Source organism: Dama dama, chromosome 11 (genome assembly GCF_033118175.1).
Source record: "Dama dama isolate Ldn47 chromosome 11, ASM3311817v1, whole genome shotgun sequence".
Taxonomy (NCBI): Eukaryota; Metazoa; Chordata; class Mammalia; order Artiodactyla; family Cervidae; genus Dama; species Dama dama.
The window spans coordinates 77,819,043-77,843,180 of record NC_083691.1 but is presented as its reverse complement, the minus strand read 5'-3'; the positions used below and the strand labels follow the sequence as shown (position 1 = coordinate 77,843,180).

Below are 24,138 nucleotides of genomic sequence, written 5' to 3'. Positions count from 1 at the left end.
CTCAAAACAGGTATAATAACTGAAGTCCGAATCGCCCCCATTTCACCCTCCCAATGGTTCACCTAAATCTTCACCTCTGTAAACTGCACCATCAGCCCCAGACACTATTCTAAGCCCCAAATCTGCTCTCACCTCACTATCTTTCTTTCCTCTCCCTTAGTCTCTTTGTTTTTCATTAAATACTGCTAAACTGACTTAATATCTCTAACCATACCCCCTTCTCCATGTCTATTCCATTTCAGCCGTGCACTCATTTCTCACCACCAGATTTACTTAATTTCCCAAAGTGTGTTCCTTAAAACATAGTTCTTCATAATATTCTCCATGAGAAAGATTCCATAAGTCAATATTTTAAACAAGTAACTATTCAGAGGATGAGATGGTTAGATGGCATCATTGACTCAATGGACATGAGTTTGAGCAAATTCTGGAAGTACTGAAGGATAGGGAAGCCTGGTGGACAGCAATCCATCATGTCACAAAGAGTTGGATGTGACAGTGACTGAACAACCACAATACTGTGACTACTAGGGAAAGTCTTCAAGAAATCCTAGCTGAGGAAATGTGTTTATACCAACCACTGTCATCTGTCCTTCTGGCTCCTTTTTCTTCCTCTGCTGTTTCCTTGGCTAACTTTTACTTCAAGCTCAGCCTGGATTCTTACAGGAAGCCTGTCTAACAGCAGGTACTCATCTCCACTCATGCTTCCAAATCTCCCCTTGCAGACCTCTGTATAGAACATTCATGCCAATGGTGTACAGTCTGCTGTATGTCTCCTTCCCTTGATTGTGAGACCAAAGACTTGGACTTATTTACCTTTCAATACCCCTAGTACATTACCTGGCATGTAGCAACAGATGAATAAACCCGGCTGAGTAAATGAAGGCAATAATAGCAAAACATATTACCATTTACTCTATGCCAGGCACTCTTCTAATCTCCTCGCATTTATTTATTCACTTGTGCTGTGCTGTGCTTAGTCGCTCAGTCATGTCTGACTCTGAGACCCCAGGGACTGTAGCCTGCCAGGCTCCTCTCTCCTTGGAGATTCTCCAGGCAAGAATACTGGAGTGGGTTCCCATGCCTTCCTCCAGGGGGTCTTCCCAACCCGGGGATCAAACCATGGTCTCCTGCATCGCAGGCAGATTCTTTACCATCTGAGCCACCAGGGAAGCCCCATTTATTCACCTAATCCACCTCAAAGCCCAATGAGGTGAGTATTAGTTACTTTTCCCATTCAATACATGAGGCAACTGAGGCAGAAAGAATGAATACATTTTATTATTCCTCCAATATGCTCTTATTCTCTTATCTCCAGCAGGGTAAACATGAGTCATTTTAATCTACTTCTTAGGAAAGAGGATATGATTAAACCACTGGAAAGCTGTTTTGCAGGACATTGTTATTTTTAGAAATATTGTGTATTATAGAAGAAAAAGCTTTAACGAAATGCAAAAACAACTGGTTTGGGAGTTGTATCTGAACTTCAACACCAGCTCTGCTTCATATTAGATATGAGACATGTAGCAAATAAATAATATGAATTCCAAGTGTGTCATTTAGAATGAGGACAATAATAATTATCTTATTGAGTATTCCAACCAGGATTGCATGACATAAGTTAATGAAGGTCCCTTGCAGTTTTTATGTTATAAAGTTGAGGATACTGATGCTATTATCATCACAAACAGCATAATGGAATGATATCTAACTCACCGCATTCCCAATATTCCCTGAAGTAGGAAACGGCAACCCAGTCTCGTATTCTCACCAGGAGAAACCCATGGACAGAGGAGTCTGGCAGGCTACAGTCTACGGGGTCGCAGAGAGTCGGACGTGACTGAAGTGACTTAGTATGTAGCATACCCAACATTTATAATTGCTTACTGTATATTTTTTATTTTTATCTCCCTTGTGGATAAACTGGTCCCAATAAATGGAAAACTTTTCAATCTACATAGAGATTCCTACTGACAGTTAAACTTTCTACTAAATTGGACCAATCAAACTATATCTGTTTTGAGGCTCATAGTATAAACTGGAAAATAAAAATCATTGAGTATAAGTTTTTAAAAATCTTGACAGAAGTCTTAAAAATTTCAACAAAACCATGACCAGCACAACTGACTAAATTATCTCCACTGTAGAGACTGTCTACACTCTCCAGTCACTAATGGAATCTTATATAATATAGCCAGCCCTACAAACTATGAACAGCTCAGTAGATAAATCTCAATAAGCCTCCACATCAAACAGACTGGAAGAAATCAAAAGACCGCTGAGCTAAGCCAGACTGGGCTGATATTTTGGTTTATTGGTTAACTGTTATGTTTGGAAAGGCATAAAGCTTAATTGCGAGGCTTGAGGTGTATGTCAAAAATGCCTGACTTAAGTAGAAATTCTGATCACAGCATCTGTCACTAGTTAAAATACATGGAGCTCTTTATCCAGGATATTTTTTCTTGTTTATATTTTCAATAAATGAAAATAACCCAGTCATATGGTGACTAAATATGAATCATTGTTTCAGCTTTTTGCAAAGGTTTTTAAATCCCAGGTGTAAATTAGGGAGTAACACTGTTGTTAATCCAAGTCATGTGAAAGTTAAAACGGGGGGAAATCTGGTTTAGTTTATGACTTCTGGTGATATTAACCATAGGTTTCTCACAAATATTAATGAATACAACACTTTGAAACACTATATGGAAAAGTGAAATCCAGTGGTGTTATCTGGATATTTTTACCATTTTCTACTGGATAACTAACTCCATTTGGCTGAACAGGCAACAAAACTAAGCATTTGTTAAAGACCCTAAAATACAATAATTTCTTCTAGCAAAGGTCCAGTAAAGATTTCCGTAAAAAACAGAAATGAGATCTTCATCACTCCTTTGCCCTTATTTTCATTGTTACCAAAGTTACTCAACTATACCTAACCAATCAATACACAGTGCTTTAGGACATGCAACAGAATTAAAACACAATTCCTCCCCTTAGTAACTTGGAATTGATTTGAGAGTACCTAATTAGTTCACATGGGCTTCCCTGGTATTCAGTGGGAAAGAATCTGCCTGCCAATGCAGAAAGCAACCCACTCCAGTATTCTTGCCTGGGAAACCCCAAGGACAGAGCAACCTGGCAGGCTACAGTCCACGGGGTCGCAACGAGTCGGACATGACTTAGCAACTGAACAGCAACAAACTAATTCGTAAGAAGCAATCCCAACACAAGGAAGAGACAGCACATATCATTTGGGGTACACCCGGAAGAGGCCTAAGGAAAGGGAGACCAGTGAGTGCTGGGATTACCAAGCATTATTCATTCAGCTAATTTAAAAACAATTCTCACTTAAAGAGAGCCTCCTGTATGCCAAGTACCACTGCACCAGGCCCTTTATGAGCTTTATCACACTCACTCCTCATAGCAACTCTGGAGGCAGACTGAAGTATCATCTCCAATCCATGATGATGCTGGGATAAAGAAACTGAGACTCAATGAAAACTAAACTTGCCCAAAGTCAGAGTCAAAGGTTAAATTGAGAGCTGCTGAACACCATATGCATTTTCTTAGCAACATCAATAGATCACTTCTTTGCCTCCGATGTAAGGCAGAGCCTTTACAAGATACTAGGGCAAAAGAAAAGGCATCAGACACAGGCCCTGTTCTCAAGGAAGCCACATTAAAGTCAGGGAAAACTTCTCAGAGGAAAAAAGATTCAGGGTGAACCCTAAAGGATGGAAAAAATCAGCATACTGTAAGCAGAAGAGAAGGGATAAGCATTTTAGGAACAGAAAAAGCATGAACAAAAGCAACAAAAAGGAAAATCATAATATTGAAAGGAACAGTAGCTAGATTAGCTTGATTAGACTACATGAATTCAATGGTAGTTAGGATAAGTTTGATAAATATTTGTGGGTTTGACTAATAGGAGACAAGGTGAAAAGGGCAGGTTCAAATTATATAGGGCCTTGAAAGCTAAACTGAAGAAAATACAATTAACCAACAAATAATGTGGGCAAATGTTCAACCTTATCATTAATAACAGCAATATAAATTGAAACAACATGGTAATTTTCCCCTCTCATCTTCTCAATAACTTGCTTTAAAAAAAGAATAATACCCACCACTAGAAAGATTATACATGCTGGGAAATTTGTAAATTGTTATCTTATTTAAAGGAAGTCTGGCTATCAGTTTCATGGAATGTTTATATTCTTTAATTCTGTATTTCAACTTCTGATCATTCATCCCAAAGAAATAGTCCAGAAAACATAGGAAAAGCTAAAAACTATGAAGGTATTTCTTGTACCACTTTTTATAACATGGAAAAAGAAGACAGACTAAATGCTCAATGGCAGGCAGTTGGTTGAAACAAGGAAAAAAAAAAAAAGATTTAACAAAAAGGACAAAGCCAGTTAAAGGGGCAGAGATGTTAGACCACGGGCAACAGAGAACTAGTGAAAATTCCTGAGTTAAGAAGGTGACAGGGGGAAATCATTTTTCAAGATTAATTTATCAAGAATTCTGACAATACGTAAAAAGAATCGGAAGTCTACTTATATACTGTGGCCAAGAAATCACACTGAGGAGAATTTATCTGTAAGAAATAACCCTACATTTTAAAACACTTTGTAAATAGAGATACTCACCACAACAGTATTAAAAATATTTTTTAAATTAGGGGAAAACTAAATATTTAATAGTAAGAGAATTATTAAGTTAACCATGGTTTGCTATCATAAGGAATGCTATTTTAAAGTGCTAGAAAAATGCTAGAAGGGGTTTTATTTACAAAACCAAGAAAAATCATTACATTTTAATTTAATGGAGGGTGGGGGCAAGAAGAGATTTCCAGAGAAATAAACCCAAACAGAAAATGCCATGAATCCCCTGGAATTCAATTTTCATGGGTGAACCAAGCACTTTGCCAGTACAATTCTGAAGGCAGTCAGGGTTGAAAACAAGAAGGAAAAGAACAAGCAAGTATTTAAGAAAGAAATGTCCATCTATAGAAAGGCCACAATTTACAAATGATCATCTGGCAATTGAAACACGTTTTCCAAAGACATAAATATTATAAGTGGAGGCACTGCAGGTATCCCTTAGAAAATATATTTACTTTCCCGCTGAAACATTATATTTTAACAACGATAAAAGTTAAACTCTATGTTATTACATGCAGCATTAGTAGCTAATCAAAGCAAGAGAACAGCATTGAAAGAGAAGTTCTCTTTTATTTCCCTAACATGTTGAAGGTTAGGAAAATTAAGTTGGCTTAATTAAAAGCAGAAAGGAGGCAGAGCGGATGACTTGTGGTGTGTTTCTGGGGAAAAAGTGGGCGTTCACCACCTTCAGAGGCCAGTGACACTTTTTTCCACTACAGAGAACTGTGTTTCCAAATACAGACAGGGCAGGGATATCATTAGTACTGCCCTCTCGTTTACTGATTATGATCTGAACCATTGCTTGTCCCACAGATAAAGCAAAGGCAAGATAAAGAAATGGTCACGTGAGATAGTCCCACCTAAATAGCAGAACTGGGAAGGGAAGAAGGACGGTTTAGAGAGGACGAGCGTTTGAAGAGTGTGAGCGGACAGCTCACTTCCGGGGCAGCAAGGAAGCCAGGAAGCGGAAGCCAGGAAGCGGAAGCCAGGAAGCGGAAGCCAGGAAGCGGAAGCCAGGAAGCGGAAGCCAGGAAGCGGAAGCCAGGAAGCGGAAGCCAGGAAGCGGAAGGAGAGGCGCACTCAAGCTCTCCCCTGAGGGCCAGGAAAGATGCTCTCAGCGCACTCGTGGCTTTTACACCTTGCGTGACAGTTGAGTTCAAGTCTTAGCTCTCCTCCTCCACTATTCTTCAAATACACAGATCACACTTGACAAAGGTCTGTGCTCTGCTCAGTGCTCAGTGTCTTGAAAACAGGAAACATGTTGAACAAATGAAGGAAAAAAAAAAAAAAATACTGACCCATCCAAACAGACCACCAATTGTAAAAGTGAAACCAGTGACCTAGGAGAGAGGGCTTTGATTGTAGGGGGTGAAAATGGGGATCAAGTGAATTTAAAGGGAGAAGTGTGCTTATAAACGGAAGATCGTTTTTATGTATCTAAATTAGTTGTTCACAACGAGTGATCATAGAGATAAACAGAAGAAAGACAAAGATGTTTTAGGAGCAATGGATGGCTCTAAGGATGTGCTTATACCGTAGAAAATTCTAGACAACCAAGGTTTAGCACCTGGATCAGACTTACTGATCCTTGTCAAATGTAGCCAGTCTGACCCCAACTTCCTTTGAGCTGGGCTGGTTTACTGTGACCCAGACAGTTCCACTTCTATAGAGGCAGTTTGTACAGAACAAAATGGTAACAGTTTGGACAGACAGAAAAGAAAGAAACCCGGCAGATAAAGAGAAATCGTTCAAGACAGATGGTCTAATTTGAATTCAGAGGCCCCAAAAGTCGTATCAAAATACTATGCTCAGTTTAAATAGAATAGGGATTTTGTGTTTATAAATAAAAATAATTAAGTACCAATTTCTATAAAATTAGATTTGACTTCATACCATTTGACCCTGCAAGAACAAAATCAATGTTGTAATATGGGTCAAATTCCAAAGTGAGTTAGAGTTTATAATAAAAACAACGTTAATGCTCTGTTAGCTTGTTGGAGGTTAGCTATGAATCAGAGAGATAATTCATATTGCAAAGTAGCGTTTTCTGACTTAGAAATTCATTGTATTTTATTTAGTATCTCTGTTTTAAAGTTCTACAAAACTTCTTTCATGTGTGAAGACAAAACTTCATTCCTGCGTGAAATTTTTTTAATGAAGCCTTGCCTATAGGAGTGATACAGAACCACAAAGCCAAACACTTTTACTACTTCATATCTCTTAAAAATTACATGAAGGAATTGCATAAATAAAGGGAAAATACACTTTCCTATTAGGCTAAAACACTACATATATAATTTATCTTCCTAATGAAATGAAAACCTTTTCAAAGCTTTTGAGATAGCCTAGAAGGATGTAACAGCAGACATTATTAGTCACCTAATAAAAATCCATGCTCTCACCCCATCCTTTCTTTAACAGCATTTGACTTTGGTTGGGTATTCACCCTTCTCTCCATACTCATATGCTTCAGGGAGGGCTGGCAGCAACTCCAGATCCAACTGGAGAAGTCTAATTAGTCTAAGTTAATCATGGTGGATCCATTTCCCTTGTCCGGGATAAGCTGGGGCATACTAAGATGTTAACACTGCCAAAAAGATGTTGAAGGGAAGTCTGTAGAGTGTGGAGTTGAGAGTGTGGGAACTCATACAGGAGGTGGTGTTGTCATTCTGAAAAAGAAATAGGGATACACAAGCCACTGAATATTGCATCTGCTGCATCGAGATGTGATGGCAGGAATGGCAGCCATCTTGAAATCAAGAAAAAAGCTTGCTTGGGGCCAGTGCCTTCACATCCAGGATTGCATGGTGAAGAATGGAAAGAACCGGGGTCTCTGATGATGTTATCAACCTCATCAAATTAATAAATGATGAATAAATCAATCCCCCTTAAAACTTCTTGGTTATATTTGAAATAGTAACTTTTCCTTATAGTTTAAATTTTTATTTGGGTTTTCTGTTACTTGCAGCCAAAAGCATTCTAACTGCTTCAAATCTGAATTATTTAAAGCCTCTGTTTAAATATTTACAATGAAGCTATTTATAATAGCTCCAAGTGTCCTTGATGAAGGACAACAAGAAGATGCTGCTAGCAAGACATACAGACCAAAGGTATAGAACTCAGCCATACTAGTAGGTCCTAAAGTCTTACCTATTATATTACAAATATGGTTATTGTTCTGTTCTCCTCTCCCTATTTGCCCTCCCAACAAACACACACACAGATACATACATCACACTCTGATGGGCTTGGCACTAACCTTGTTAAGTTCATCAACCATGGTGTAGGCCCTATTTCCCCCATTATCAATGATCAAAGCTTTGGGGAAAAGGGACGTTATCTTCATCTGACAAAATGGTAGAAGAAATTAATTTGGTGTAAAGTTTATTCTCCCAAAGAAGCACTTTATATGTAAGATTTTAAAAGGTCTAAAGCTATGAGATTTTACTGACTCATATTTATTGACCACCTACCATATGTGAGGATACCATTTTAAATTTTTACCTGACAACTCAAGATAACTTACAGCATATTTAACTGCAACTAATATGAAGTCCTTCTGTTGCTACCAAGATAAACCTGAAATGAATATCTTCCTTTGTCACGTATAGTACAGCTCCTAATGATTGGAAACATGCCTTTCACCTGCCTCAATCAGTATCCCCGTGGCAGTATCCCCTAAACTATGTGTGCTGGAACACAAGAGGGTAAGAGATGTTCTGAGATCCATGGTCAAACATCTTGGGTTACTGAAGATTCACAAAGCCTATTAGAGCATATGAAAGGTTCTGAGAAGTCCTGTCATAAAGAAATTTGAATTTAATCCAGTATTTTCAAAACTTACTTGACTTTATAATAATTTACTTTTCACTAAATATCTTTTTAATACCTTGAGGAAACTAGTGATCCTCAAAACATAAGGTATATTCCCCTATGATATAGCCACTACTCAATTTAGAAGTAACAAACAGAACAAATGTTTTAAAAAAAAAGACCATCAAGCTGGAACCATGATTTAACAATCTACAGAGAGTACAAGTTATTCCTAAGTAACTTTCTTCCATAGTCTGGCATCACATTTTCCAATACTACCAGTGGGGAACACAAAATGCAATCACTTCTCAAATGATTTCCTAAAACAATGCCTGTATCATGGAATACTCCAACACTAAAACTTTGAAATGACTCATAATGTCATGTAAAATTCAAACCAGTCTCCTTGGCTTATCTGTTTTACTCATTGATATAGCTCCAGAACCTCGTCCAGTGCCTACACAAGGTGATCAATGAATCCTTGGCTCTAGGAATAAATGGAAAAAATGGATGAATGAATGAATATTTCTATAGTATGCCTTCAGCCCTAGTCTGGTTTATCTTCTAACTTTCTCAGATATATACAACAACTGTTCCACCACTGCTATCTTCGTTCATGCCTATATAACCTTATAGGCAACATCCTCCCCTCTACCTATTCAAATCCTGACCATCCTTTCAAATTGAGATTAAGCCCTAACTCCTGCATGGAGACTGACCTCATCCTCCTCTGACTCCCTCTGCCCCCCATTCCCTGACAATATCAGAAGAGTTGGATATTCATTTTTCCTAAACTAGCTCACATGTTTTCTCTATCAGTAAATAATAAACTCCTTTAAGTCCAAGACTGTGTCATAAACTACTTTAGGAGATATTAGAGTAGAAAGGCACATAATAAGTATTCAATGAAAACTTTTTACTGATTATATTTTATTAAAAGTCTGACATCTTGGTGTGTAATAAGAATAGTCTGAAATTCCTAAACTATACATTACTAAAATCAATAGTTAAAAGGACCAAATTCTGAATAAAGAAAAAGTATTATCCAAGTTCTAGAGAAACTGTTCCCTCTGGTTTTAACCTCTTTGACTCCATTTTCTCATTGGGAAAAGAGCTATGTGGTATTTCTCTACAGGTACTGAATGAGCAACAAATACTGCTTGTAAAGCCCCTGATAAATGAAGACTTTATCTCACAGCCCTGGAAGAAATCCTGATGTCCTAAATTATGTAATCCTGGTATTACATTATATTAGTCTGGTTCATATAAAATGTAAGCTACAAAAATACCAAAGCTAAGAAAAAATATTTACTCATGCTTTTACTGAGACACAGAAAGAGGATGCATGCATTGCCAAAATTCCATAGAACATGCTCAAACTAAAGCAACAATGCCTTAGTTATTAAAGAAGGCAATGGCCTGAAGCAGTACTTAGGAACAAAGATTACTTCGCCCCGGCAAGAGTCAATATTTAAGAACACAGTGACTAATTCCCACTTCAAGTTCATGAACATATTTCTTTTTAAGAGCTTCTTTTTGGTTAAAATTTTTATTTGTGGTTTTCCTACTTGTGATCCATGAACCTAAGAATGAACAAAAACTTGAAACATGAGACTTTCTAGTAGGCCAAAGTGTCAGAGTAGACAGAATTCTGATTTTAAGAACTTCTCAATAAGGGTTACTCAAGACTTGTACTTTACTTCTCAGTCTCCAAAAGTACACATTTACCTACTCTGCCTAAAGACCTAGATTGAATGTTCTATAAACAACTATGAAAAATGCATGAATGACACCTCCAGACCATATCAAAACACTGGGGCTCTTAGCTTAATTTCAAAATATTTGAATCCAAACTAGTATTACTGTTGCTAACGGACACTCCATTTATAAATGATCAGCTAAATTTTTTAAATGTTCTAGTTGAGCTAACTGTGAGCTAAAAATATCCATTAACCTTATTTCCAGCACTAGCCGTGTGACCTTGAGCACCTCAATTTTCACATCTGCAAAATGAGAAACAGGTCTGGGTGGCTTCTTAGGTCCTCTCCAATACAAAAACTAATATAATGAGGGCTATTATTATAATTGATATTAAACAAATGAAAAATATAAGCAGAGATTTGGAAAAACATTAGGTTATGCCTTGGAAGACATCATACCATAGACAAAGATTATCACAAAACCCCCAAATCCTCTCTCTATAGCACCCAACCATCATCAAATACAGGAGTTTTATGAGGCAAATGACTTACTGGCCACACTGATATCCTATTGGGAGTAATTAAAGGGTCTTAAAATCAACTTGCCATAAGGGAGATGTGAGAGTCCTGGCTCCACACTGAAACTCTGGGTGAAGTGCCTCATTTCCCATGGTCTCAGGATGCAAAATCTAAAGCCAGACTCTCAACAGTGACTCACTGCTCACAAGGGGCTGTGTGTGCTGGTGGGTAAATCCACAGGCACTCTGCAGATGCAGCTGGATTTGGATTCAAGTTCTACCACTTTCTGGCTGCATGACCTCCAGCAAGTAACTCAACCTCACCAACCTTAATTTACTTCTCGATGAAATTACAATGACTCTGCAGGGCTGTGATGAAGGCTAAATTAGACACTTATAAAGACTTTGGCATATGTTGAGCACACAAATGGATATGCCGTCTTCCTTTACTACTTCTCCCTTCCTTTTACATGGGTGGGACAGAGAGTCTAGCGTAGTAGGTAACTGACATATTCTTCATCAGATGGTCAGTTTCCTTAGGGCCAAGAGTATGTCTGATTCATCTTTGGATCCCAGTGCCCAGCAGAGGATCACATAATATAAAGCAGAGGGCACACAATATAAATGCTTGTTGAATGGGGAAAAAACGAGAACCCTTTGGGTCTGAGGATGTTAAGATTATCCAGGCCACAGTCAAAAGAAAATTTCAATCTTCAGCTTGGCCAAATAGGCACATGCTACAAACTACTATGTAGTTCAAAGCAAATAAAATAAGTTATTCTGAATTCTAATAATTACATTCTTGAAAATATAAAAACCTAGTTGCCCCACAGCTCCCAATTTTACTTTTGGGAACCCAGTTCTTTCCGAAACAATGGAGTGGGTAACCACAAAAACTTGCGGAATCTCTTTTCCTAGAAAACATGAACAACAGGAGAGAAGCCAGTCTGTCTGGAAATTGCTTCAAAATCTGTCTATAAGCAGGGGCTGGACTAGATTAGATGTTCCTTAGAGGATCCTTCCAGACCTACACCACTAAGACGTTAAGGGAAATAACTAAAGCAAGTCTCTGTTATTTATACTCAGGAAAATAAAATAATTTAACATCTCCCAACATACTCATTAGAAATAATTTTACTTGGACGTAGTGATCCTTTTACAAACATTTTCCCCTTAAATTGTACTAAACCATCCTAAGCTATTAATTTGAATATGAGCTCTCTCTAATATGACAGAATGAAGATTGTACTTAACACTGAAAACAAGATTATTTCTCTTTTGTTCTTTTCAACCTGCTTGTTTCTATGTACCCCAAATCTACTCATCCCCAAAGCTTTATCAGAAACACAGTCCACCCAAATGCCCCACTCAGCTCTCCACTGATGAATTTCTAATGCATCCATTACTCAGACCACATTGTGCGCCTGATTCCTGGTAGGTTGTCTTCTATTTGTATCTGTTTCACAAATGACAGTTCTTGTTTCCTGAGCTGAAAGGTAAGCTCCCTGAGCAAGGTCCACCTTTTCTATTTCTCATGGACTCCTCTGCTGTGTCAGCACTGAGTTAATGACAAATGCTTATAAATTCTTATTGGCTGACTGGTTTAACATGCAGAGAGCAAGAGCTATAGAACACTCTGTACTGAGCACCTGCATGGAGCTTTGGCAAAGTCTAAAATAAAGCTTTTCATAGAAAAAAGCACTAAAGGCTGAGTTCCTCATATTTCATCTTGAGGGTAAAATATTTCAGGCTTATCTTTGAAAAATCAGGTAGTTATATGTTTAAAATATTTCAGGGCAACTTCAACTTAACTGAGATAAAATTCCAAACAGAATTGCAAAATCTAGTAATCATTTCACAATGTATACGTATGTCAAATTATGTTGCACACTTTAAATATATATATAATTTTGTCATTTTTACGTCAATAAAGCTGAGTAAAAGAAGAAAAAAAAGAGGGAGGGGATATATGTATATTTATCACTGATTCACATTGCAGAAGTCAACACAACATTGTAAAGCAACTATCCTCCAATTAAACATTTAAAAAATTAAAGAAAACAAAAATAAGCTCTTAAAAAGTAATGAATAAAATAAAGCCTTTCAGACTACTACATGTATGTTGATATTTGTCATTTACCAAGGAATAGAATAGCTGACAGTTAATACACAAAGGGGTTAAAGGGAAAGACCAGAGCTAAAGATCACATTGGTTTAGCTCCTGTCTGTGAGGAATGAGGAACTACCCAGGTGAGCCCATTCAAGGCAGATGGAGACTATGTGGGAAGCCCAGCACACTCCCCACATCACAGAGCCATGTAGTTTCTGATTCTACAAAGGATCAATTATTCATTCTGTCAGGCCAAGTCAGTCTGGGGGGTAATAAATAGAAAGGAAAGGTGCTTTAGAAAATTAAAATGTAATAACAGTATTTAAAACAAACAAGTGAAACTCATGTTTTCTCATTCTTCATAATCCAAAAGGCCCATCTAGAACAAGGCTAATGAGCTCCAGAGTTGAATCATTATGAGCACACTCTATATACCTATTAACGGGGATACAGAACCTCTGCTGCTTTCTTTTTCTTAAAAATAAAGTATATATGTATTTTTAATTTGGTTGCATTTGGTCTTAGATGTGGCATGTGGGAGTCTTTCGTTGCAACACATGAGCTCACCAGTTGTGGTGCATGGGCTTAGCTGCTCCACAGCATGTGGGATCTTGGTTCCTGGACCAGGGATTGAACCGACGTCCCCCACACTGCAAGGCGGATTCCTAACCACGGGACCACCATAGAAATTCCCTGCTCCCTCCTTTATACATGAAAGGGGGACTTCTTGTCCCTACTACCAGGCAGAGACATTACTTTGCCAACAAAGTTCCATCTAGTCCAGGCTATGCTTTTTCCAGTAGTCAAGCATGGATGTGAAAGTTGGACTATAAAGAAAGCTGAGCTCCAAAGAATTGGTGCTTTTGAACTGTGGTGTTAGAGAAGACTCTCGAGACTCCCTTGGACTGCAAGGAGATCAAACCACTCAATCCTAAAGGAAATCAATATTCCTTTAAATATTCATTGGAAGGACTGATGGTGAAGCTGAAACTCCAACACTTTGGCCACCTGATGTAAAGAACTGACTCATTAGAAAAGATCCTGATGCTGGGAAAGACTGAAGGCAGGAGAAGAAGGGGATGACAGAGGATGAAATGGTTGGATGGCATCACCAACTCAATGGACATGAGCTTGAGCAAGCTCCGGAAGTTGGTGATGCACAGGGAAGCCTGGCGTGCTGCAGTCCATGGGGTCGCAAAGAGGCGGACACAACTGAGTGACTGAACTGAACTGAACTACCAGGCAGGTACTGTCCTAGGCACTGGGAACACAGCAGTTTACCAAACTCACAATTCTAGTAACAATTATGTAAACCCTAGCTTAGTATTTGATAGAAACAACAGACCTCAAGGATAGTCCAAATCTCTTATCTTAGAGGAGAAAACCAAGGCCCAGACAGGTTAACTAATTTGGTTATGGTGGCTCTATGACAACAAAGGCAGGAGTAGAAACCAGATGTCTCATCTCTCATCTAGTAAAAAAAACTTGCTTATTCATTAAGCAAGTATTTCTGGTCATGCCAGACACCATGCTAAGCACCAGGCAAATAAAAATAAGGATAAGATACTGATCCTGTACTCCAGAAGACAATGGAACGAGTATAATAAAAGAAGTGGTAACAGAGAAAAAGCAAATTATATTTCTAATTGCATAGAACTTTGGGCTTCCCTGGTGGCTCAGAGGTTAAAGCATCTGCCTGCAAGGCAGGAGACCTGGGTTTGATCCCTGAGTTGGGAAGATCCCCTGGAGAAGGCAATGGCAATTCACTCCAGCATTCTTGCCTGGAGAATCCCATGGACGGAAGAGCCTGGTGGGCTACAGTCCACAGGGTTGCAAAGAGTTGACACAACTGAGCGACTTAACTAACTTTGAATATTTTACAAGAAAATGAACTAATAGTTTGTTTATCCTCCCTGTAGCCCTATGAATAGAGAAAACAGATTTTATCATTCCTGGTCTATAGATGGAGAAACTGAAGTGCAAAGCAGATAAGGGTGTCTATTAAGGTCATCTCCAGTGGCAGCAAAAAGCTTGGAAACCAAGTCTGTTGACTCCAAGATAGACACTTTTTCCCCCACTAGATGGGAAAGGCAGATGTTTTTATGTCCAGTTCCCTTCTGATCAAGAGCACATATTTGCAAGACTGTGGCAGAACAGTCTGTAGCTGTGAAAGTAGACTTCACCAGCCTGTGAGGTCTTACTGGCTGAGTTTAGTTATTCAATGGTTGAGCAACCAACCAACAAGAAAGACATCATTATTACTAGCATTCTTACAGCACCCATCACATATACACAAAATAGAAGCAAAAAGGTTCTGCCCTCAGGGACTTAATATTGTAGCAGACAAGTACATAAACATTTCACCCCAAAATGACATAATTAAACAAAGAACAACTAGAAGAATCATTAAAAACAATGGCAAGCTGAAGACACTAAGGTTTTAGAGAGCAAATCTAGCAAGGCTGCAAAGAAATAAGACTCTTGGAGGGTTAAACAGAGAACAGAAGCCTTGAAAATGTAATGAAATATACCAAGCTTCAGATTACTGAAATAAAAACTCTTACCAAAACTACTCATCACATTTTAAAAAGTTAATATTTTAATACCTTCGTTTCACTTGTCAGCTTTACTCAAAACAATTATGTGAATATTCAGTTTCCCTCTTTCTAGGAAAGTTATATATTCTGTAACTTTTCCTATTTAAGAGGAATGAACTTATAATAGAGGTTTCCACCAGCATGCTGTGGCGAAGAGCTTACAGCAGTGTGGTTCCACTGTGCTATTCTTCCACCCTCCTCAGAAGCAACCTACATAAAATGAGTCTGATCATTTTCTCCTATACGTAGTAAAAGCTGCATACACATCCAAGAATCACTTTTATAAAAAGTAAAAGGGAAAAAAAAGAGCATTTCTCCGAGTTCAGTTTTAAACATTAATTTTACTTGCTTGATAACCTCATATCATATTTTATTTATACACTATTTACCATGGCCTTATAATATGACCAAACCATTTTAACCCTTGGCACTTTGTTGAATTATTAACAAAAAAACAAAGCTAAAAAGAAAAATAACTAGTGATAGGAAGAATTTATTTAGGAACTGGGCCAAATAGTAAAAATTATAATCATTCTTTCAAAAAAATAATGTTATCCTTATTAAAAATACAACTCAGCTAAAAAAAAAACAAAAACAAAAAAACCCCAAAAAACCTCTCTAGTATTTCCTTAGTATACTCAAGGAATTCACATGTATAGACACTTGCTTTCCATTTAAATATTCACTGAATTTTACGGAATGATAAATAGGGCTTCCCAGTTGGCGCTAGTGGTAAAGAGCTGATCTGGCAAGGCAGGAAACGCAAAAGATGTGGGTTCAATACCTGGGTCAGGAAGATCCCTTGGAGGAGGGTGAGGCACCCCACTCCAGTATTCTTGCCTAGAGAATCCCATGGACAGAGGATACAGTCCATAGGGGTTGCAGAGTCAGACACAACTGAAGCAACTTAGCAGGCACAGGGTGATAAACAGCAATTTAAATGACAATTCAGAACTACCAATAGGTTTTATTAGAATTACTAACGGTGCATCATACAATTATTTCATGATATTTTCTAATCCCTAAGACTTAGTTCCACCACAAGAAAATGTATTTTAATAAACAAGGGCTTAAAATCTGAATTAAAAGTTTGATCATCAACTTTTTTAGGCAGGAGAGGAATAGGGCTTGATTTATCTCTAGAGCATCAAGAGAAAGACCACTGGGCCAAATCAGACCCTAAATAGTTACAGGAGGTGATTAAACATGCAGCAACAGTGACATCTAGTGTTAACAACTGCAAGCCACTAGCCTGCCATTAAACCCTCCCAACTGCTAATAAGCAATTATTCAGAGCTTCTCTTCTTTAAAAACCAACAAACAGAACTTCTGCACTGTATCCAAAGATTACTCATAATCAAAGTGTTTCAATAAGTTTTTTTTCCAGATATTAAAAAAAAAATCTTGAGAAAAACATCTTAGAGAGTAAACAACACAGAAGACCTAAGAGTAAAAAGCATTGTTTATTCTGTGTGGCCAACATCTTAACTACTCCCCTTGGCTACAGGTTAATGCAGAAGTAATCTGGGACATGGCCCGATGATTATACCATGAACATTTAAACTTCCAGTTACTATAAAAGCAAAGATATTACACAAGCTAGTACTTGATGACATATCAAGAAAAAGCAATTTAGGACATTTCAGGAATACCTGAAGAAGATTAAATCAAAACAAAACAAAACAAAACAACTTTAGCTGTTGCACTGAGAAACAGCTCTACATTTCAGACCTTGCTGCCTTCCAATATTTTTGTTGCTTTGAAAGGTCCACTTATTAAACAGTAGATATTTTTGCCTAGGGGCTTAGAATTTGGCAGCATAGGTTCATTTACTATAGTGTTTTTATAGTTTTATGCTCTAGATCAATCTATAAAAGTAAGCAAAATTCTAAAAATTATTTTTGGCCAAAATGATATTTTATAAAAAATAAAGTTAGCACTAGATGAAGCTTACCTATTTTTTTTGGAAAGTTCATCCTTTCCCCTTTTAACTCCAAATATTCTTGTGATCAAGGTACTGAAGAGAAGTGTGGATGAATTTCTCACCTGTGTAAAAATACACAATACAGGTTAAGAAATATTCATGGCATGAAACCAACATTTACAATGTTCAAACTAGACATTCAAAACCATTACCCAACTGCCTAGTGTGTGGCTAAAGAAGATATAGTTGTGTTCATAAAATAAGACAATTTCAATAACTTTATGCCAATTCATTTCAATTCAGTTCAGTCGCTCAGTCATGTCCGACTCTTTGCAACCCCATGGACTGCAGCACACCAGGCCTCCCTGTCCATCACCAACTCCCGAAGTCCACCCAAACCCATGTCCATTGAGTCGATGATGCCATCCAACCATCTCATCCTCTGTCGCCCCCTTCTCCTCCTGCCCTCAATCTTTCCCAGCATCAGGGTCTTTTCCAGTGAGTCAGCTCTTCGCATCAGGTGGCTAAAGTACTGGAGCTTCAGCTTCAACATCAGTTCTTCCAGGACACCCAGGACTGATCTCCTTTTGGATGGACTGGTTGGATCTCCTTGCTGTCCAAGGAACTCTTAAGAGTCTTCTCCAACACCAAAGCTTAAAAGCATCAATTCTTTGGCGCTCAGCTTTCTTTATAGTCCAACTCTCACATCCATACATGACTACTGGAAAAATCATAGCCTTGACTAGGTGGACCTTTGTTGGCAAAGTAATGTCTCTGCTTTTTAATATGCTGTAGGTTGGTCATAACTTTCCTTCCAAGGAGTAAGCGTCTTTTAATTTCATGGCTGCAATCATCATCTGCAGTGATTTTGGAGCCCAGAAAAATAAAGTCTAACACTGTTTCCACTGTTTCCCCATCTATCTGCCATGAAATGATGGGACCAGATGCCATGATCTTAGTTTTTTGAATGTTGAGATTTAAGTCAACTTTTTCACTTTCCTCTTTCACTTTCATCAAGAGGCTCTTTAGTTCTTTCTCACTTTCTGCCATAAGGGTGGTGCCATCTGCATATCTGAGGTTATTGATATTTCTCCCAGCAATCTTGATTCCAGCTTGTGCTTCCTCTAGCCCAGCGTTTCTCATGATGTGCTCTACATGTAAGTTAAATAAGCAGGGTGACAATATATAGCCTTGACGTACTCCTTTTCCTATTTGGAAACAGTCTGTTGTTCCATACTTCATTACTATGAAGGACTTCCTCTTAAACTGAGCTCCACAATCCAACCACATGCATACAACATAGCTTTTTCCTATACTTCTTAACCACCACCAACTGTTGCATTATCTCTTTGTACCTATATCATCAAGTAACAGCTTAAAAAAAACAAAACCAATAAATTCATTTTTCTACGTCATTTCTGATGAATATTCCAAGAAAGAGCTTAGCTCTTTCCTTTTATTTTCTATAATCATTTACCTATGAGAAAATACTTATCAGATCTAACTCAATGGATCCACATTATTAATATGGCCAATAAAATACTAATCTGCTTCCAAACCAATGTGTCCAGACAGTGTCCTGTATCATAAAAATGTCTTGAATATCATGGCATATTGTGCTGTGCTTAGTCGCTCAGTAGTGTCTGACTCTTTGGGACCCCATGGACTGCAGCCTGCCAGGCTTCCCTAACTATAGGGATTCTCCAGACAAGAATACTGGAGTGGGTTGCCATGCCCTCCTCCAAGGGACTTTCGAACCCAGGTCTCCTGCACTGCAGGCGGATTCCTTACCATCTGAGCCACCAGGGATATTGAAAGTAAAAGCGAAAGTTGCTCAGTCGTGTCTGACTCTTTGCAACCCCATCAGCTATACAGTCCATGAAATTCTCCAGGCTAGAATACTGCAGTGGGTAGCCTTTTCCTTCTCCAGGGGATCTTCCCAACCCAGGGATCCAATCCAGGTCTCCTGCATTGCAGGCGGATTCTTTACCAGCTGAGCCACAAGGGAAGCCCTATACCAGGGATACTGGGCTTCCTCAGTTACACTGCCAAATCTGAGTAGAGATGTATAAATATGTACTGACTTCCCTAAATATGTAAGGCCGTATACTAGCACCATGGAGAATATCCAGAAATAGAAGACACACACTTAACTGCTAACACAGCTCATATTCTAATTAGATAGGAGTTATACAGTGTATTAAAATAGCAATGTAAGAAGAAAGGTAGCTGACAGTAACAATGTAGGATTTAGAAAACAGCTTCCCAAAACTACTGCCGTAAGGATCACAAACTCAAACGCCCACAAAGGCAGTGAGTTACAGAGGCGGCAGAGGACTGGGTCTAAGGCAGTCACTGTTAAGCTGAAGCTGAAGCTAATGCCCTAAGGAAAATGTAAGCCCAGTGTTGCCAGATCTTCTGCTTTTTCAACAGAAGCCAGAAACCCTAAGTTTTATGTGAATTCTATTTTGAAATGTTGGCAACAAATTAAAGAAAAAAAAAAAAAACACCATATTGTGGGAGCCAAATAAAACACAGTTGTGGGCCAGATTTGACGTATCAGCCACCAGTGTGTAACCTCTCCTCCAGAAGCACATGACTGACTCAATTTATGTGTGGTAACTCTTGAAATGGACCACAGATACATTGGCACAATTCATACCTTAATTGCAATGAAACCCTAAAACTAGACAAGTTCACTTACTTCCATTCCACAGTTAACAAACATTCATGAAATTCCTGATATCCCCAAACAAGTCACTCTGTCCTGTTACTCTACTGACATCCCCTCTGACCTAGCTCAGGTCTCACCTCTCACGTAGTCTATTGACTTGGTTCCCAAAGAGTCCTTAGGTTGAAGATGACTTAGTAAAGTCATCCATGACCCTATCACCTTGAGATGGACAGGTACACACTGCTATATTTAAAATTAACAACCAACAAGGACCTACTGTGTAGCACAGGGAACTCTGCTCAATGTTCTGCTGCAGCCTCTATGGGAAGGGAGTTTGGGGGAGAATAGCTACTTGTATATGTATGGCTGAGCTGCTCTGTTGTGCACCTGAAACTATCACAACATTGTTAATAGGTTACACGCCAATATAAAATAAAAAGTTGGATTTTTTTTTTTTTGAAGAATCACACAAAAGCATAAAAAGAAAAGAAAAATCAATACACAAACTTCATCTTGCCCTAAACCAAACTTTCTGACAAAGACTGCCAGAGGCAGTAAGTTAAAACAGGAGTGCCTGGAGAGGAAAGGGGAAGCCTGAGGAGGCACACTTTATCAAAACTATAGAGGACTGTTTTACAGATTGAATGAGCACCTGCAGAAGGAAAACTCCCTTGTTTGATTCAATAGGCTGGAGGCAGGAGACACACAATGTCTTTGAGTAATGTTAAGACGGATCAGATGAATCACGATCCTGATCCATTCACCATCAAGTCCCCTCATTAGTAGCCAATGACTATCTTTAATCTTTCCAGTAGATACAGCAAATTAGTGGTGTTCTACCATTAATTAGTTACGATTTTTAGAAAAACTACTATTTAAAAAAAAAAAAAAAAAAAGCTTTCCCGAGCTATTTGGTCATTCTGTTATCAGCTAATACAGAATTATTTCCATAAATTTATCACTTTGCAGAATAATGAGTTATGCCACAGTAATTTCCAAAGGTGACCAACAATAAACTTATAAGACATTTAAAAAATTAATTATTCTTTTATTGAGATATAATTCACATATCATAAAATTCACCATCTTAAAGGGTACTCTTCAATTTTTACTATATTCACAAAGTAGAAATGATCACCACTACTTAATTCCAGAACATTTTCATGACTCCAAAATGAAACTCTATATACATTAACAGTCATTTCCCATCTTCCCGCACTAGGCAAGACTTTCTGTCTCTACAGATTTGCCTATTCTGGACATTTCACATTCATGCAACCTTTTATACCTGGGTTTCATTCTCAAGGTTCACCCCTGTTGTAGCATTTGTCAGTATGTCATTCCTTTTCATGACTGAATAATATTGCATTTTATGGATATACCACATTAAAAAAATCTACTCATCATTTGATGAACACTGGGTTGTTTCCACTTTTCATCTATTATGGATAATGGTGCTATGAACACTCGTGTACAAGTTTTTGTGTGAATGTGTTTTCACTTTTCTCGGGTCTACACCAAGAAATGAACCTGCTGGGCTACGTGGTAACTTTATGTGAACCTTCTGAGACACGGCCACAGTGGCAGCGCCATTTACACGCTCACCAGCAGTATAAGAGGATTTCATTTCCACCAGTTCTCCAGATCTTCCCCAACAACTGCTACTGTCCATCTTTTAAGTTATATCTATCCTACTGGATATGAAATGGACAGTTCACTAAGGTTTTGACTTGTATTTCCCTGATGGCTTTGACTTGTATTCCTGAATGCTGCTAAATCTTCCCGTTTACCAAGGCCTTCTTTAATTTCTTTAAACAATGGTTTGTAAGTTTCATTGCACAAATCTTTTACTTCTTTTGTTACACTATTCCTAAATATTTTATTTTTATGTTACTATAAATAGACATGTTTTCTTAACTTCATTTTTGATTATTTATTGGTAGTGTACAGAAATACATCTGATTTTTGTACACCGATTTTGTGTCCTACCACCTTGCTAAACTTGTTTATTAGCCCTAATTGTGTGTGTGTGGGTGTGAACTTCTTAGGATTTTCTATATATAAGTGTGATCAAAAATTAGAAATAATTTTGTATCTTCTTTCCAATCTGGCTGATATTTATTTCTTTTTCTTGCCCAAACGCCCTACCTACAATCTCCAGTACGATGTTGAATAGATGTGACAAAAGTAGATGTCTTCGTCCTATTCAAAATCTGAGGGTAAAAAGCTTTCAGTCTTTTACCATTAAGTACATTGTTAACTATGGATTTTTCGTTGATAGCCTTCATCAGATTGAGAAAGTTCCCTTCCATTTCTAGTTTATTAAGTGTTTTTAACATGAAATAGTGTTAGATTGTGTCAACTACCTTTTTGCCTCTACTTAAATGATCATGTGGTTTTTCATTCTTTATTCATACAGCTTATATATTAATTGATTTCCATATGTTGAAGTATATATACTGTTTTAAAAATGTAGACATTATTCAACATGGTATTTTTTAAAGTTATTGTAAATGTAGACCAAAATAGCCAGCATGAAGACTACATGTTACTTAAGATAGAAGAGTGTCCTTGTTTCTGTGCGATACTATTAATAATTTAAGAATATCTGTTTCAAGTACCCTTTTTTATTTTCTAATAGTTCACCCATACTTTCTGTCCCTGTTCATTGTTGTTCGGTCTCTAAGTGGTGTCCAACTCTCTTTGCGACCCCATGGACTGCAGCACGCCAGGCTTCCCTGTCCTTCACCATCTCCTGGAGTTTGATCAAATTCCTGTCCATTGAGTCAGTGATACTATCTAACCATCTCATCCTCTGCTGCCCTCTCCTTTTGCCCTCAAGCTTTCCCAGCATCAGGGTCTTTTCCAATGAGTTGGCTTTTCACATCAGATGGCCAAAGTATTAAGTTTCAGCTTGAGCTCTTCCAATGAATATTCAGGACTGGTTTCCTTTAGGATTGACAGGTTTGATCTTCTTGCAGTCCAAAGGACTCTCAAGAGTCTTCTCCAGAATCACCGTTTGAAAGCATCAATTCTTCAGTGCTCAGCCTTCCTTATGGTACAACTCTCATATCCATACAGGACTAGGGGAAAAACCATAGCTTTAACTAGGCAGGCCTTTGCCAGCAAAGTGATGTCTCTGCTTTTTAATACACTGTCTAGGTTTGTCATAGTTTTCCTTCCAAGAAGCAACCATCTTTTAATTCCATGGCTGCAGCCATGGTCCACAGTGATTTTGGAGCCCAAGAAAATAAAATCTGTCACTGCTTCTACTTTTTCCCCTTTTATTTGCCAAGAAGTGAAGGGATCAGATACCAAGATCTTAGTTTTTTAAATGCTGGGTTTCAAGTCAGCTTTTTCAAGCTCCTCTTTCACCTTTATCAAGAATTTTAGTTCCTCTTGACTTTCTGCCATTAGAGTGGAATCATCTGTATATGAGGTTGTTGATATTTTTCCCAGCAATCTTGATTCCAGCTTGTGATTCATTCAGACCAGCATTTTGCATGATGTACTCTGCATATAAGTTAAATAAGCAGGGTGACAATACACAGCCTTGTCATACTCCTTTCCCAATTTTGAATAAGTTAGTTGTTCCATTTCCAGTTTTAACTGTTGCTTCTTGACCTGCATACAGGTTTCTCAGGAGACAGGTAAAGTGATGTGGTACTCCCATCTCTTTAAGAAGTTTCCACAGTTTGTTGTGACCCACATAGTCAAAGGCTTTAGCGTAGCATGTCTTTGTTCACTCTATAGCTAATGAGGAGGCGAACTAAGGAGAAGTACAATTGGAAAAAGTTTGTGACTAACTGACAAACTGCATCATCAACTCCTAAAACACTGATAGTAAATACTAATGTGATTCACAGATCTTAAATCTTTACATGGGTAACGAAAAAGTTCATATACAGTGATAGTATATTTCAAAAAACTCACAGCAGGAATGGCAATGAAAACAGTCCTGCTTATTAGCAAGGAAGGACCAAGGAGAATGCAAATTTAAAGGAAAGGGATGACAAAAAAGAGTAAGTCAAGATAAAGTTAGAAATGGACAGAACAGAATGGTTCCCAAATAACTCTAGCTATAATCAATCCTCATCACAAGCAAAATACCAGAAAACCTGTTCCCTTACTGCCTTCT

The 24,138-nt window shown here is 38.1% G+C and overlaps 1 protein-coding gene across 3 annotated transcripts in view; it reads right to left on the bottom strand.

Moving 5' to 3' along the window:
- The window catches only part of THADA (THADA armadillo repeat containing), a 327,677-nt gene that overhangs the window by 210,676 nt on the left and 92,863 nt on the right, over window positions 1-24,138 (bottom strand). For all 3 annotated transcript variants that reach the window (XM_061155511.1, XM_061155510.1, XM_061155509.1), the window contains one exon: window positions 17,357-17,448. In XM_061155511.1, coding sequence (XP_061011494.1) covers window positions 17,357-17,448 — 92 coding nt within the window. The remainder of the gene's footprint in view (window positions 1-17,356; window positions 17,449-24,138) is intronic.